This window comes from Cricetulus griseus, chromosome 4 (genome assembly GCF_003668045.3).
Source record: "Cricetulus griseus strain 17A/GY chromosome 4, alternate assembly CriGri-PICRH-1.0, whole genome shotgun sequence".
NCBI classification, from domain to species: Eukaryota; Metazoa; Chordata; class Mammalia; order Rodentia; family Cricetidae; genus Cricetulus; species Cricetulus griseus.
Genome location: NC_048597.1, coordinates 46187603 through 46199927, shown reverse-complemented (window position 1 = coordinate 46199927; position 12325 = coordinate 46187603). Strand labels below are relative to the sequence as shown.

Here is a 12325-nt window from a genome sequence, read left to right as displayed (position 1 = left end):
CTTATATGATGACCCCACAATCCACTGGAAAGGAAATCTAAAAAACTCAAAGGTGTCAGTTGTTATTCCAAGTGACCAGGTCCAAAAAAACATCATTGTTTATTCCAACGGGAGCCAGCCTGGGGGAAACAGCCAGGGGACAGCTGTTCAGGGAATAACCTTTAATGTTGGTCACAGCTTGCAAAAGCAAACCGCCAATGTGGTGCCAGTGCAGAGGACCTGCAAGCTTGTGACTCCTGTGTCTATTTCTGGAGTTTACCCTTCTGAAAACAAGCCGTGGCATCAGAATACAGTGTCTGCACTGGCTGCCAACCAGCCTGTTCCCCTTTGTCTTCCCACTGCCATTTCTGCTCAAAATATTCTTGAACTTTCTACTTCCGAAAGCCAATCGAGTGTGCTTGGTGCCTCTGGTGGCTCATTGATCACCGTTTCAGTTGGCCCTGAACCTCACCAACATCATTCCTTGCACACATGCCTAATTGATCAAAATGCTTCAGAAAATAGCAATGGGCAAGAGAGTCCTAAATCAAAGAAAACAGTTGCGTGTGTCACAAGCATCTCCTCCAGCAGCTCAGCACCTGCCTCTAAGGAGCATCATGAAACCCAATCTGGCCCGAGTGTGCAGAGCTCCAGTGGAGATTTGCAGAACACCATTGTTGTGTCAGTTACCACCACAGTATGCTCCGAGCCTCCCAGATCTACAGGTGAATCTTCTCCAGTAAGCATTAGCAAGACAGCAGACTCAACAACTACGACGACAGTAGTGGCACCAGTTCACACTGGAGTAGCGAAGACCACACTCCCAGTGAGCAGTCTTTCTGCAAAGCCTTTGGACAACGGTTGGACTCTTTCATGTTCTTTGCCTTCTTCAAGTGTTAGTGCTTCAGATTTGAAAAACATCAATAGCCTTACCCGAATCTCTTCAGCTGGAAACACGCAGACAACATGGACTACTTTGCACCTGGCCGGAAACACTATTCAGCCTTTAAGCCAGACTCCGTCTTCTGCTGTGACTCCAGTGTTAAATGAGTCTGGTACCAGCCCTACCCCAAGCCACCACAAACATGTGTCTACAGGCATCACCTTAAGTAATTCCCTTCCAGCAGATGGGCAGCCAGTTGAGCAAATAGTGGTAACTTTGCCTTCGTGTCCACCTTTACCTATGCAGCCACCAATTGCCCAGCCACAAGTTAAATCTCAGCCTCCAAAAAATATCCTTCCCTTGAATTCAGCGATGCAAGTAATTCAGATGGCTCAGCCTGTTGGGTCAGCTGTCACTGCAGCTCCAGGTAACCAAAATGTTATTATTCTTCAACCACCCAGTACAACCCCATGCCCAACAATGTTGAGGGCAGAGGTTCCCAACCAAACAGTAGGTCAACAGATTGTCATCATACAGGCAGCCAATCAGAACCCTTTGCCACTCCTCTCTGCTCCCCATCCTGGTCCTGTTCGACTTCCTGTCAATGGAGCCAGTGCTATAATAGGGTCTCATAATTCAGTGCAAAGTGTGCCAGCCCCACAGACTTTTGGAGGAAAGCATCTTGTCCACATACTACCAAGACCTTCATCTTTATCCACGACTAATTCAACCCAAACTTTTTCTGTTACCATGTCAAACCAACAGCAGCCTCAAACCATTTCTTTAAATGGACAACTCTTTGCATTGCAGCCTGTCATGTCTTCATCAGGAACTACAAATCAAACCCCTATGCAAATTATTCAACCCACCACCAGTGAAGATCCAAATACAAATGTTGCCCTGAACACATTTGGGGCTTTGGCCAGCCTCAATCAGAGCATATCACAGATGGCTGGGCAAAGTTGTGTGCAATTGTCTATTAGCCAGTCTGCTAACCCTCAGACTTCTGCAAATAGTCAAACCAGCCCAGCTAACTGTGCTTCACTAACAACAACTGTAGCACCTACCATGACAACAGATAATTTAGCCACATTACCCAGTACTTACAGTCTTGCAGCAGCTTCCTCAACAAACACCATCACTTGTTTGCCCCCTACTATGAAATCAAAAAGACTGAACAAGAAGCCAGGTGCCAAGAAACACTTAGCAGTTAACAAGCCAGCATGTCCCCTGAATTCAGTCAGAGATGTGGGCAAGCTAGATGGCCCCAGAACAGACAGCTCAACAGAGCTGTCATGTAGTGATGGACAGCTGGACAGCCTTCCTGTCAACCTACCGTCTGTTGCTGTGTCCCAGGCAAAGAGTGTTAGTATTTCTACTTCACATTCTTTGGACATTCTGAATTCTGAATCAGTAATCCCTGAGTCTGTGTCCAAGTCTAAGTCAGTAGAAGACTGTAGCTCATCCTCCCAAGAATCTGAAACAAATGAACAATTTGCAGTGGCCCCAGCAAAATCCAAAGATTCTACTCCCATCTTGCAAGAGACATCTCAGGGTACACCACCAACTACTGTAGCATTGTCTAGTGCTACAAAATCCTGTACTTCAACCCATGTGTTGATTCCATCTCCTATCGAATCCCAGATTTTGGTTTCTCAGGTTTCTGGTATGTCATCTACTACAAGCACTTCAAGCACTGACTGTATTTCTGAGGTAGAGATTGTGGCAGAACCTTGCCCAGTTCAGCAAGATTCACTGAACAACATGCAGACAGCAGGGCCTTTAAAGGGGCAGGGTCTAACTATGTTGCTGTCTGATCTTACTAAAGAAAAAGACCTTCAGAAATCATCTCTTTCTGTCCAGATTGATCACCCTGATTTTTCTCCAGAAAATTCTAAGATAGGTGATTCTAACGTTGACATGCATCCCAAGCAGGAACTGTTACTGATGAACGATGACAGAGACCCACCACAGCACCACTCCTGTCTCCCTGATCAAGAGGTTCTGAATGGTTCTTTGCTCACCAGTAGGCAGGCTGACTCTCCTATGTCAACCAGCTCTGGCAGTAGTCGTAGTTTCTCGGTTGCATCCATGCTTCCTGAAACAGCTCGAGAGGATGTGACCAGCAGTACAACAACTAATACATGTGACAGCTGTACCTTTGCAGAGCAAACTGATATCGTAGCCCTGGCAGCAAGAGCTATTTTGGACCAGGAGAACATTGACAAGGGAAGGGTTGGCACACAAACTGAGATGAGGGAGGTTACTTCCAAGCCTTCTGAAACCTCTTTAGAGGGAGAGCAGCCTTTTAAACCACAGCTCCATAAGGAACCGTGCACAGGACAGGCAGATGCAACACCAAATGAATTTAACTCTCAGGACTCAGTGGAAGTCACAGTCGATAGGCCTCTTGAAAAGCCAAGCTGTTCTCTGGGAATTAAAACATCAAATGCCTCTTTACAGGTGTCGGCCTCTCAGCCACCGAGTCTTACCAGTTTAAGTGTGAATAATCTTATCCATCAGAGCAGCATCAACCATCCTCTGGTCAGCTGCACAGGGTTATCACAGACTTCCGAGCAAACATCTATTCCTGTGACCGTTAATATGACTGTTGCATCCAGTTCTTATGGCAGCCAGCCTCCTGTGCCACCTCTGATGACAGAATATTCCCAGGAACAGCTGAATAGCATGACTAGCGCCATACCAAATCCACAGATTCAAGAACCCCTTTCAAAGCCTAGTCACGAAGGCCGTAAAGATTCTACAAAGCGCACTGTACAAGATGATCTTTTACTGTCTTCAGCCAAACGCCAAAAGCATTGTCAGGCAGCCCCTCTCAGGCTTGAAAGTTTGCCCTTGATGAGCAGGACCCCAGACAGCATTCCTGATCAAACTCAAATGATGGCTAGTCAGATCCCCACCAACTCTTCAAACTCAGTGGTACCTGCTAGCAACCCAGCACATGGAGACAGCCTTACACGGCTATTCCCACCTGGTAACAACTTTGCGGCGCCTGCATTGAGGCAGACAGAAGTTCAGTGTAGTTCTCAGCCTCCAGTTGCTGAGCAACAGCAGCAAACCCAGGCAAGTCAACATCTGCAGGCCCTACAGCAGCATGTACCAACTCAAGGGGTATCTCACCTTCACACCAACCATCTCTACATCAAGCAGCAACAACAGCAGCAGCAAGCAGGGCAGTTAAGAGAGAGGCATCACTTGTATCAGCTGCAGCATCATGTGCCTCATGCAGACAGTGCTGTCCACTCCCAGCCCCATATTGTGCACCAACAGAGAACTCTACAACAGGAAGTTCAGATGCAGAAGAAGAGGAATCTCGTTCAGGGCGCTCCTGCATCTCAGCTGTCCTTACAACCAAAACACCATGGGACTGATCAGTCAAGACCCAAGAGTAGTCAGCCACATCCTCACCATCAACAGATACAGCAACAAATACAGCAACACTTTGCAAATTCCCAGCCGGAGAAGAGCTGTGAAAACCCTTCAACTAGCCGGGGCCACCACAACCATGCCCAGAATCATCTCAATCAAGATATTCTGCACCAGCAACAGGATGTTGGAAGCAGACAGCAAGGTTCAGCGGTTTCTTCTGACCATGTATCTGGGCATAATCAAATGCAGAGGCTTTTGCCGTCAAGAGGCTTAGAGCAGCAAATGGTGTCCCAACCCAGTATTGTGACTAGGTCTTCAGATATGACCTGTACTCCACACAGGCCAGAGAGAAACCGAGTGTCAAGTTACTCTGCTGAGGCTCTCATTGGAAAGTCATCTTCTACTTCAGAGCAGAGAATGGGCATGTCAATTCAGGGTTCGAGGGTTTCAGAGCAGCTTGAAATGAGAAGTTATCTCGATGTTCCCAGGAATAAAAGCTTGGCACTTCATAATATGCAGGGTCGAATGGACCATACCGTCCCCCTTCCTGATTGTCAGACATTCAAACCAGCTGGAGCCAGCCAACAGCCCCAGAGTAATTTTGAAGTACAGTCTTCAAGAAATAATGAAATAGGTAACCCTGTGCCATCACTGAGAAGTATGCAGTCCCAGGCTTTTCGAATTAGTCAAAACACTGGCCCACCACCAATTGATCGACAAAAGAGATTACCTTATCCACCAGTTCAGAGCATCCCAACAGGAAATGCTGTCCCACCAAGGGATAATGAGAATACATGTCACCAGAGTTTCATGCAGAGTTTACTTGCTCCTCACCTTGGTGATCAGGTCATTGGGAGTCAAAGGTCACTCTCAGAGCATCCAAGGAATACACAATGTGGTCCATCTTCGACAATTGAATATAATTGTCCACCAACTCGTGAAAGTGTTCATATTAGAAGAGAGAGTGAAAATCAGAATAGGGAGAGTTGTGACATGTCTTTAGGTACAATTAACACCAGGAACAGCACTTTGAATATTCCTTTTTCAAGTTCCTCTTCCTCAGGAGACATTCAAGGTCGAAACACAAGTCCCAATGTTTCTGTCCAGAAATCCAATCCCATGAGGATTACTGACAGTCATGGGACCAAGAGCCACATGAACCCTCCTGTCACATCCAACATGCATGGAGTAGCAAGGCCAACTTTACCACACCCATCTGTATCTCATGGGAATGCTGACCAAGGGCCTCCTGTACGTCAGGCTAACTCTTCAGTTGCCCAGAGGTCAAGACATCCCCTGCAAGACAGCACTGGTTCCAAAATCCGCCAACCTGAAAGGAATCGTTCTGGAAATCAAAGGCACAGTAATGTCTTTGATCCAAGTCTTCCTCATCTTCCTCTCTCTGCTGGTGGCAGCATGATTCTTGGACGTCAGCAACCTGCCACAGAGAAGAGAGGGAGTATTGTCCGTTTTATGCCTGACAGTCCGCAAGTACCTAATGATAATTCAGGTCCTGACCAGCATACGCTGTCACAAAATTTTGGTTTCCCCTTTATTCCCGAGGGTGGCATGAATCCACCAATAAATGCAAATACTTCCTTCATTCCACAGGTTACCCAGCCTAGTGCCACACGAACTCCAGCTCTCATCCCAGTAGATCCCCAAAACACTCTACCCTCCTTTTACCCCCCCTATTCTCCTGCTCATCCTACTCTGTCCAATGACATTTCAATCCCTTATTTTTCTAATCAAATGTTCTCCAATCCTAGCACAGAGAAAGTAAACAGTGGAAGTTTAAACAACCGATTTGGATCCATTTTATCTCCTCCCAGACCCGTTGGCTTTGCGCAGCCGAGCTTTCCTCTTCTCCCTGAAATGCCGCCAATGCACATGGCCAACTCCCACCTATCCAATTTTAATATGACATCATTGTTTCCGGAAATAGCAACGGCTCTTCCTGATGGCTCAGCAATGTCACCTTTGCTCACTATAGCAAACTCCTCTGCTTCTGACTCCTCCAAGCAGTCCTCAAACAGACCTGCTCACAACATAAGCCATATCTTGGGTCATGACTGCAGCTCAGCTGTTTAAATCCAGAGAAACTAAGTGTGAATGTTTGGGTTGAAGCAACAACTGTTGTAAATGCACCTGCACATTGAGAGAGCTTGTGTGCATATTTGTCTTTGTTCTGGATAACCATTTTTCAATTAGCTTCTGATTATAAGGAAGTCATGTCAGAGAGGATGCATACACTGGGGTTGTCAAAACAATGACCTTTCATTTCTGAGTGATGTGCTTTCTTTTAATCATCTAAATGATTTACCTTTCCAAATTTGATATGTAGTCTTTTCTTCCCTAAGTACTAATGAACAAGAAGTTGAAGAGATCTTGGCACATGCTGGATGGTAGGAAGGAGCTGAGATTTTTAAGCATACTTGTTGATAAATTATAAAATAAATAGTTGAGATGGTTGGGGTGCAAATCCAAAAGTAAAAACAACTTGAAAAATGTGATTCATCACTAGGTTGATGTCAACATCTAACAATTCTGAACCATGGCAAGTGATAAATTGATAATGATAAATTCCTGTAAGTAAAATCAAGGAGATAGAAAATATATGAAGCTTTCTTACATAGACTTCTTTCTTAATTATACTTTTTAATAAACTACCTAAATTTCATGTCTTGTTCTTCAAAGTAGAGAACCATATTGTCCTTTAATGTGCCAAGATCATGTATAGCAAAAGTCTTCCTGAGACAATGAGCCTTAAAAATACAAAGCTAAGACAAAATACAGAAATGCTTTCCACTTAGTACTTGGATTTTGCATTAGGCCAAAGAATATCAGCAGTTTTACTGTGGATTTTCCTAGGGTCAGTTAGTGACTAGTGCTTCATCAGTTGACTTGATGTAGTATTCTCTCTTCATTCTATTTATTTGGTCTTGAAATAAATTAATTTACAATCACTTAAATATTAGAATTGCTCAGTAAATATTGTGTTTAGAAGACACATTTGAGCCTTTTCAGATACTTCTGAATAGTTTTAAGCTGTCTCAGTATTTTCACTTACTATTTATATTAAATATTGCATTGTAAATTGCATTATTATTCTTCATAACAATTATAGTAAGAAAATGAATTCATTATTTTTCTTGTAGGTATGAAATGGTGCTTCACAAAAATACATTCTCTGTGTATATCTGAGTTCATGAGTGAGTGTGCATGTGAAAACGGGTTTTAAAGTGTGGACTGGTCCTTACTATTGAAAATGTATATCATGTACATGATGAATAGATATAATCTTGTCTCATTTAAGTGTAGACTGGTCCTTACTATTGAAGATGTATATCATGTACATGATGAATAGATACAGTCTTGTCTCATTAAAAATGAACAGATTGGGAAAGACAGTAGGACTGCATCTGCAATAGGAAATGGAGGATTGCTGCAGAGCAGTGGCTCTCAACCTTCCTAATCCTCCCACCCTTAATACACTTTTTCCTGTTGTGGTGACTCCCAACATAAAATTATTTTCATTGCTACTTCATAACTGTAATTTTGCTCCTGTTATGAATTGTAATGTAAGCATGTGTGTTTATTGATGGTCTGTGAAAGGGTGTTTGCAACTCACAGGTTGAGAACCTCTGCTCTAAAGCATAGGAAAACGTTCTATAGGGTTTTTTTTTTCTTTCAATTCTTCTCTCATACATAACATCCCAACCAGTTTCCCTCCCTCCAGTCTTCCCAGCTTCCCTCCCCCACCTCTCCAGTCCTCCAGATCCACTTCTCCATTCCCCTCCCTGTCAAAAAAGAGCAGGCCTCCCAGGGATATCTGCCAAACATGGCATAACAAGTTACAATAAAACTAGATAGAAACCCTAATTTTAAGGTTGGGCAAGGCAACCGTAGGAGGAAAAGGGTCCAGCAGTAGGTGCTTTTTAACCCCACTGAATTAGTAATGAATTTTAAAGCACGTATTAAATCTTGAGAACTTAAAAACTAAGAAAAAAATTTTATGTAGTGATTTTTTAAAACCATTTAAACTCTTAGCTTTCAGTTGTTGCTACATTCTGTTTAAAGCTGAATGGAGAGAGAGGGAGAGGTACGCAGAGATGGTCCTGTTGACGTGGTGGAAGTGAGTCCAAGGACTAGCAGAGGTTTGGGGTTTGTTTCCTTTTTATATTACTACTTGGGAGCAAGGCCTGGTCAGAGCAATTACCACTGAATGCCTATCTAAAGGTCCAGCAAAAGGCTTGCTTGTCCTCGTCAACTGTTTTCACCAAACCTCTCAGTTTCTGTTGCCCTCGTAAATCACCCCTTCTGGTGAACAAAGCAAATCCGTGATTTCTCCCTGCATAGTGTTCCTGGGGAGAAGAGAACATCACAGTTGCATTACTTAATGAATAAGCACCACAATAGAAAAGTTACTGAGGAAAAAGAAACATTTGTGAATAGCTTTTAAGCATTAATATCCAGAATTTTCTGTGTACTTGAAAAGTCCAATTTGCCAATTTCATTAAGGGTAGTGTTCTGTATGGCCATTCATAACTCCCTCCCACCTTCCCTTAGTGGCTGTCATATATGCATCCTTACATCAGGGTGGCTCTTGAGTTCTAAAGGGTGGGCTGGCTTGCTTGGAACTAAGGTTACATGCTGTGAGAAACTCCAGTTTTGTGTTGTGTTTCTGAGATAGGGATCTTGCTATGTTGTCTAGACTGGCCTTGAATTCCTGGGCATAAGCAGTACTTCACCTCAGCCTCCTAGGTAGCTGGAACTAGAGGTGCACTCCACCGCCCAGCTGAGAAGCTCCATTTGCGATCGCAGCACGAAGTCCTAAAGCCTGTTAATGCTTTGTGTTATTTTTGTTTGTTTCTGCTCATCAGCTCTGACCTGAGATAGCATTTCATTGTCAGTAGTGCAATGAGAATTACTTAGAGTGCAGTACTGTAAGCTAATCTGACTCTCAGCCTTTTGTGACTGACTGGAGAGAGATGTAAAGGTCTGAAAATAATTGGCCTCCTGCTCACATGGCTCTCTAATTAAAGACGTAATGCACATGTGTGTTAGAGATCATTTCATACATGGATTCAGATGAGAAAGAGTTTGCATTCCTACTTGGTTTAAAAGTCTGGGTACTTATCAGTGTTAATAATTAAAGCTACATGATTTGGAGAGGAACCAAATGGTTTCTGGTAATATCTAGATAAAACTTTAGTTGAAGTAATGGCAGAAAATGCAGTCCAGTTTGTTCCTGAGTTTCATGTTGTCCTAACCTTTTAACGTGACTTTGTAAAGCATCTCCACAGGTAACTTTGTAATTTCTGGAAATACACAAACTTATGCCGGCTTCCTAGGTGAGAGTCGTCGATTAATTCACTTTGTTCTAACTCTTGATCATACAGAATCCCTGAACGCGACCCATTCTTCTCAGCATTCCACAGTAAGTTCTAATGAAATGGAAATTTTAGATTCCTCTGTGTAAACGTCTTCAGTGAATTTGTTAAATATGTCAACCATAGATCAGATTAATCCATTTTAATGTTTTTAATAGACATTGGGTTTTTATAAGTCATATATCTCTTCAGGAGTTCTGTTTTTGTTTTTATCAGAGCAGCTCTGCAGTGCCAGCAGTCACTTGCTGTCTGAATGGAGGGAAGGATTCCACAGCGGTGGTGGTGTGATTTCAGGGAGGTGGGGGCATCTGCAGCAGCCCCCAGACCATGATCAGAGCTATGCTGAGCTGCAATGGAGGTTAGCTTCTTACATCAGCCTTTGTGTTAATGTTTAAGGGAGACTTCTTCTGCCTTGCTCTTGCCTTCTAACACCAGCCATCTCGTGGAGGGGCTAAAACTTATACTCCAAGAAAAAAAAAGTAGAAATACATTTTTAATGGAAACATTCAAAATGTTAGGAAAGCATTGAGACTGTTAACTATGCTTCTTCCTGGTTTTCTCTTTCCATCTTCACACAAGTGTGTAGTCTTCTGTTCTCTCTTAGTTGGTCCATATCAGATACATGGCAGGCAGCCTGGCCATGTCCATGGGATAGTTAGGCCTCTGTGTTGGGATGTGATTGGACCTACCCTCTCTATTAGATCAATGTGTGGTAAAGGGTCCCAGGTTTTATCTGTTTTAACATCTATGCCTCTTTCTTAAAGGGCAACAATCCCTCAAAACGCTATTAGTTTCAAGTTGGTTTAAGAGATTTCAGCATGTGAGAGTGACTGCATTCCTTGGATGGGTGAACTTTCCCCCTGTGATGGAAGGGAAGTTTAAAGGTTTTACCAAAAATGAATAGCCTTGAGTCCATATCCTCGGATGCCCGACAGGCACTGCAAGTCTGTCACTAGGTGCTGACTGACTGGAAGAAGTGTGCCTTTGGCCGTTACATCTGCAGGGCAACCATTAGCTAATGACCAGAGAAACTAGTATGGACTTAATCTCTGAGTGGTTGTTTTGTGATGTGTATATGCAAATTAATTTCTTCTAGAGATGCCTTTCTGACTGAATGTTAGCATTTTGTTTTCCTTCCCCAAAGTTCTACCAAAAAGTAAGGGTTTTGTTTGTTTGTTTGTTCTGTTTGCTTGTTTTTTGCTTAACTGGACTCTGCATTCTGTTTGTGCTGTGCTGAATTCTACTATAATCAAATCTAAACTGTTGTTAGTAGCTCCCATGGGGCCCTCTGCACTCAGATGGAGATAGTCCGTGCTGGCTGGGAGAACACACTGAGGACCTTGGGCTCAGAGTTCTGGTTCTCACCCTACACCTCTGCCCCGGCACTACACTCTACCTGAAACTGCCTCTGATCCAGAGACCAGATCCCAGAACATATCACCCAGCCAGTCCTGTGTTGCAGCCAAGGAGCTACAGGGATGGCGAGTGCTGTGTAACCAAACACCCCCTAGATGACAAGTACAGATAGATGATGCTTCTCACTCTTGCCTTACCACCTCTGAGCCATCACTGACAAAGTAACTATCAAGCTGTGTAGCTGAACCCGTAAACACAGAGCTTGTGTGGCAGGCAGTCCTTCCACATCCTCATTTCCACATTTGCATAAACTCTACTCTAGTGGGTAATGGGGGGTGGCACATATGTCATCAGGTGCATCATAAACATAAGTCAACCTTGGCTGAGCATGGTGGGCATGCACTGCAAGTCACTGGGTGAATACACAGCCTGTCAGTGTCATGAGACATAAACAAGACCTCTCCTGTAATGTAGCACATTTTTAAACAACAGATGATCTTTAATTTTTTTGGCCCAGTTATATGTACATGCAGTATGTAATAGGAAATTAGAATTTGACCCTTTTAATATTGTCTTCAGTTTTTATGAGACCTCTCTGCCCTCCTGCTGCTGAAGTCTTAAAGTCATTTTCATCTGTAAGGTCACTAGGTACAGGGCTTGATGATAGTGGTAAATTTTCGGGGTGTTGAGCTGTTATCTTCCAAGAAGGGACCAGACAGTGTTGCTTAAGATGCTGCAGCTGTGTTACTGTGAAGGGAAATTCTTCCACTTTCAGCAGGGTGTGTGTGTGTGTGTGTGTGTGTGTGTGTGTGTGTGTGTGTGTGTGTGTGTGTTTTCATTTTTTTTTTAAGGGTTGAAAATTGAGGAGAACATGATTACTTTCACAAATTATTTATAGATTCACTGGTTGTGATGCTTACTGTAGGCAAGCACCAGGAAAACATGAATTTTAGTGCTTCAGTAGTGTAATATTTGTATCTATGACCCAGCCAGCAGTTTTCTGTGCACTGTGTCCTATAACTGTAAATCACTTGGTTTATAATTCTAATGGAAACTAATTTGTTTTGTAATGGAATACAGAGCAGATATGTATAATAGGATCAGGATTGTCCTACAGTTGTAAATAAGAATAGGTCCTGTTTATTTTGGCATCTTTTTACAAATGCATTGTATTAGGATGTGAATATCCCAAAACATGCTCTTGTTTAAAGTTTTGAAATTTTTATTGTTAAATGTAACATTTTAATGGTTGTAATAATTATTTGTATGGATATGAATATAGTATTTTATTTAAGAAAATAAACTTTGCAATTTTTGCATTGCA

General features: G+C 43.0%; 1 protein-coding gene across 3 annotated transcripts in view; it reads left to right on the top strand.

Moving 5' to 3' along the window:
• Usf3 (upstream transcription factor family member 3) overlaps positions 1-12325 on the top strand; it is a 56405-nt gene extending 44080 nt beyond the window's left edge. For 2 of the 3 annotated variants that reach the window (XM_027412636.2, XM_027412635.2), the window contains exon 7: positions 1-12325. This exon is cut by the window's left edge and continues 91 nt beyond it. In XM_027412636.2, the coding sequence (XP_027268437.1) occupies positions 1-6343 (6343 nt within the window). In that variant the 3' untranslated portion in view covers positions 6344-12325. The other variant, XR_004769921.1, reaches the window with a different exon arrangement.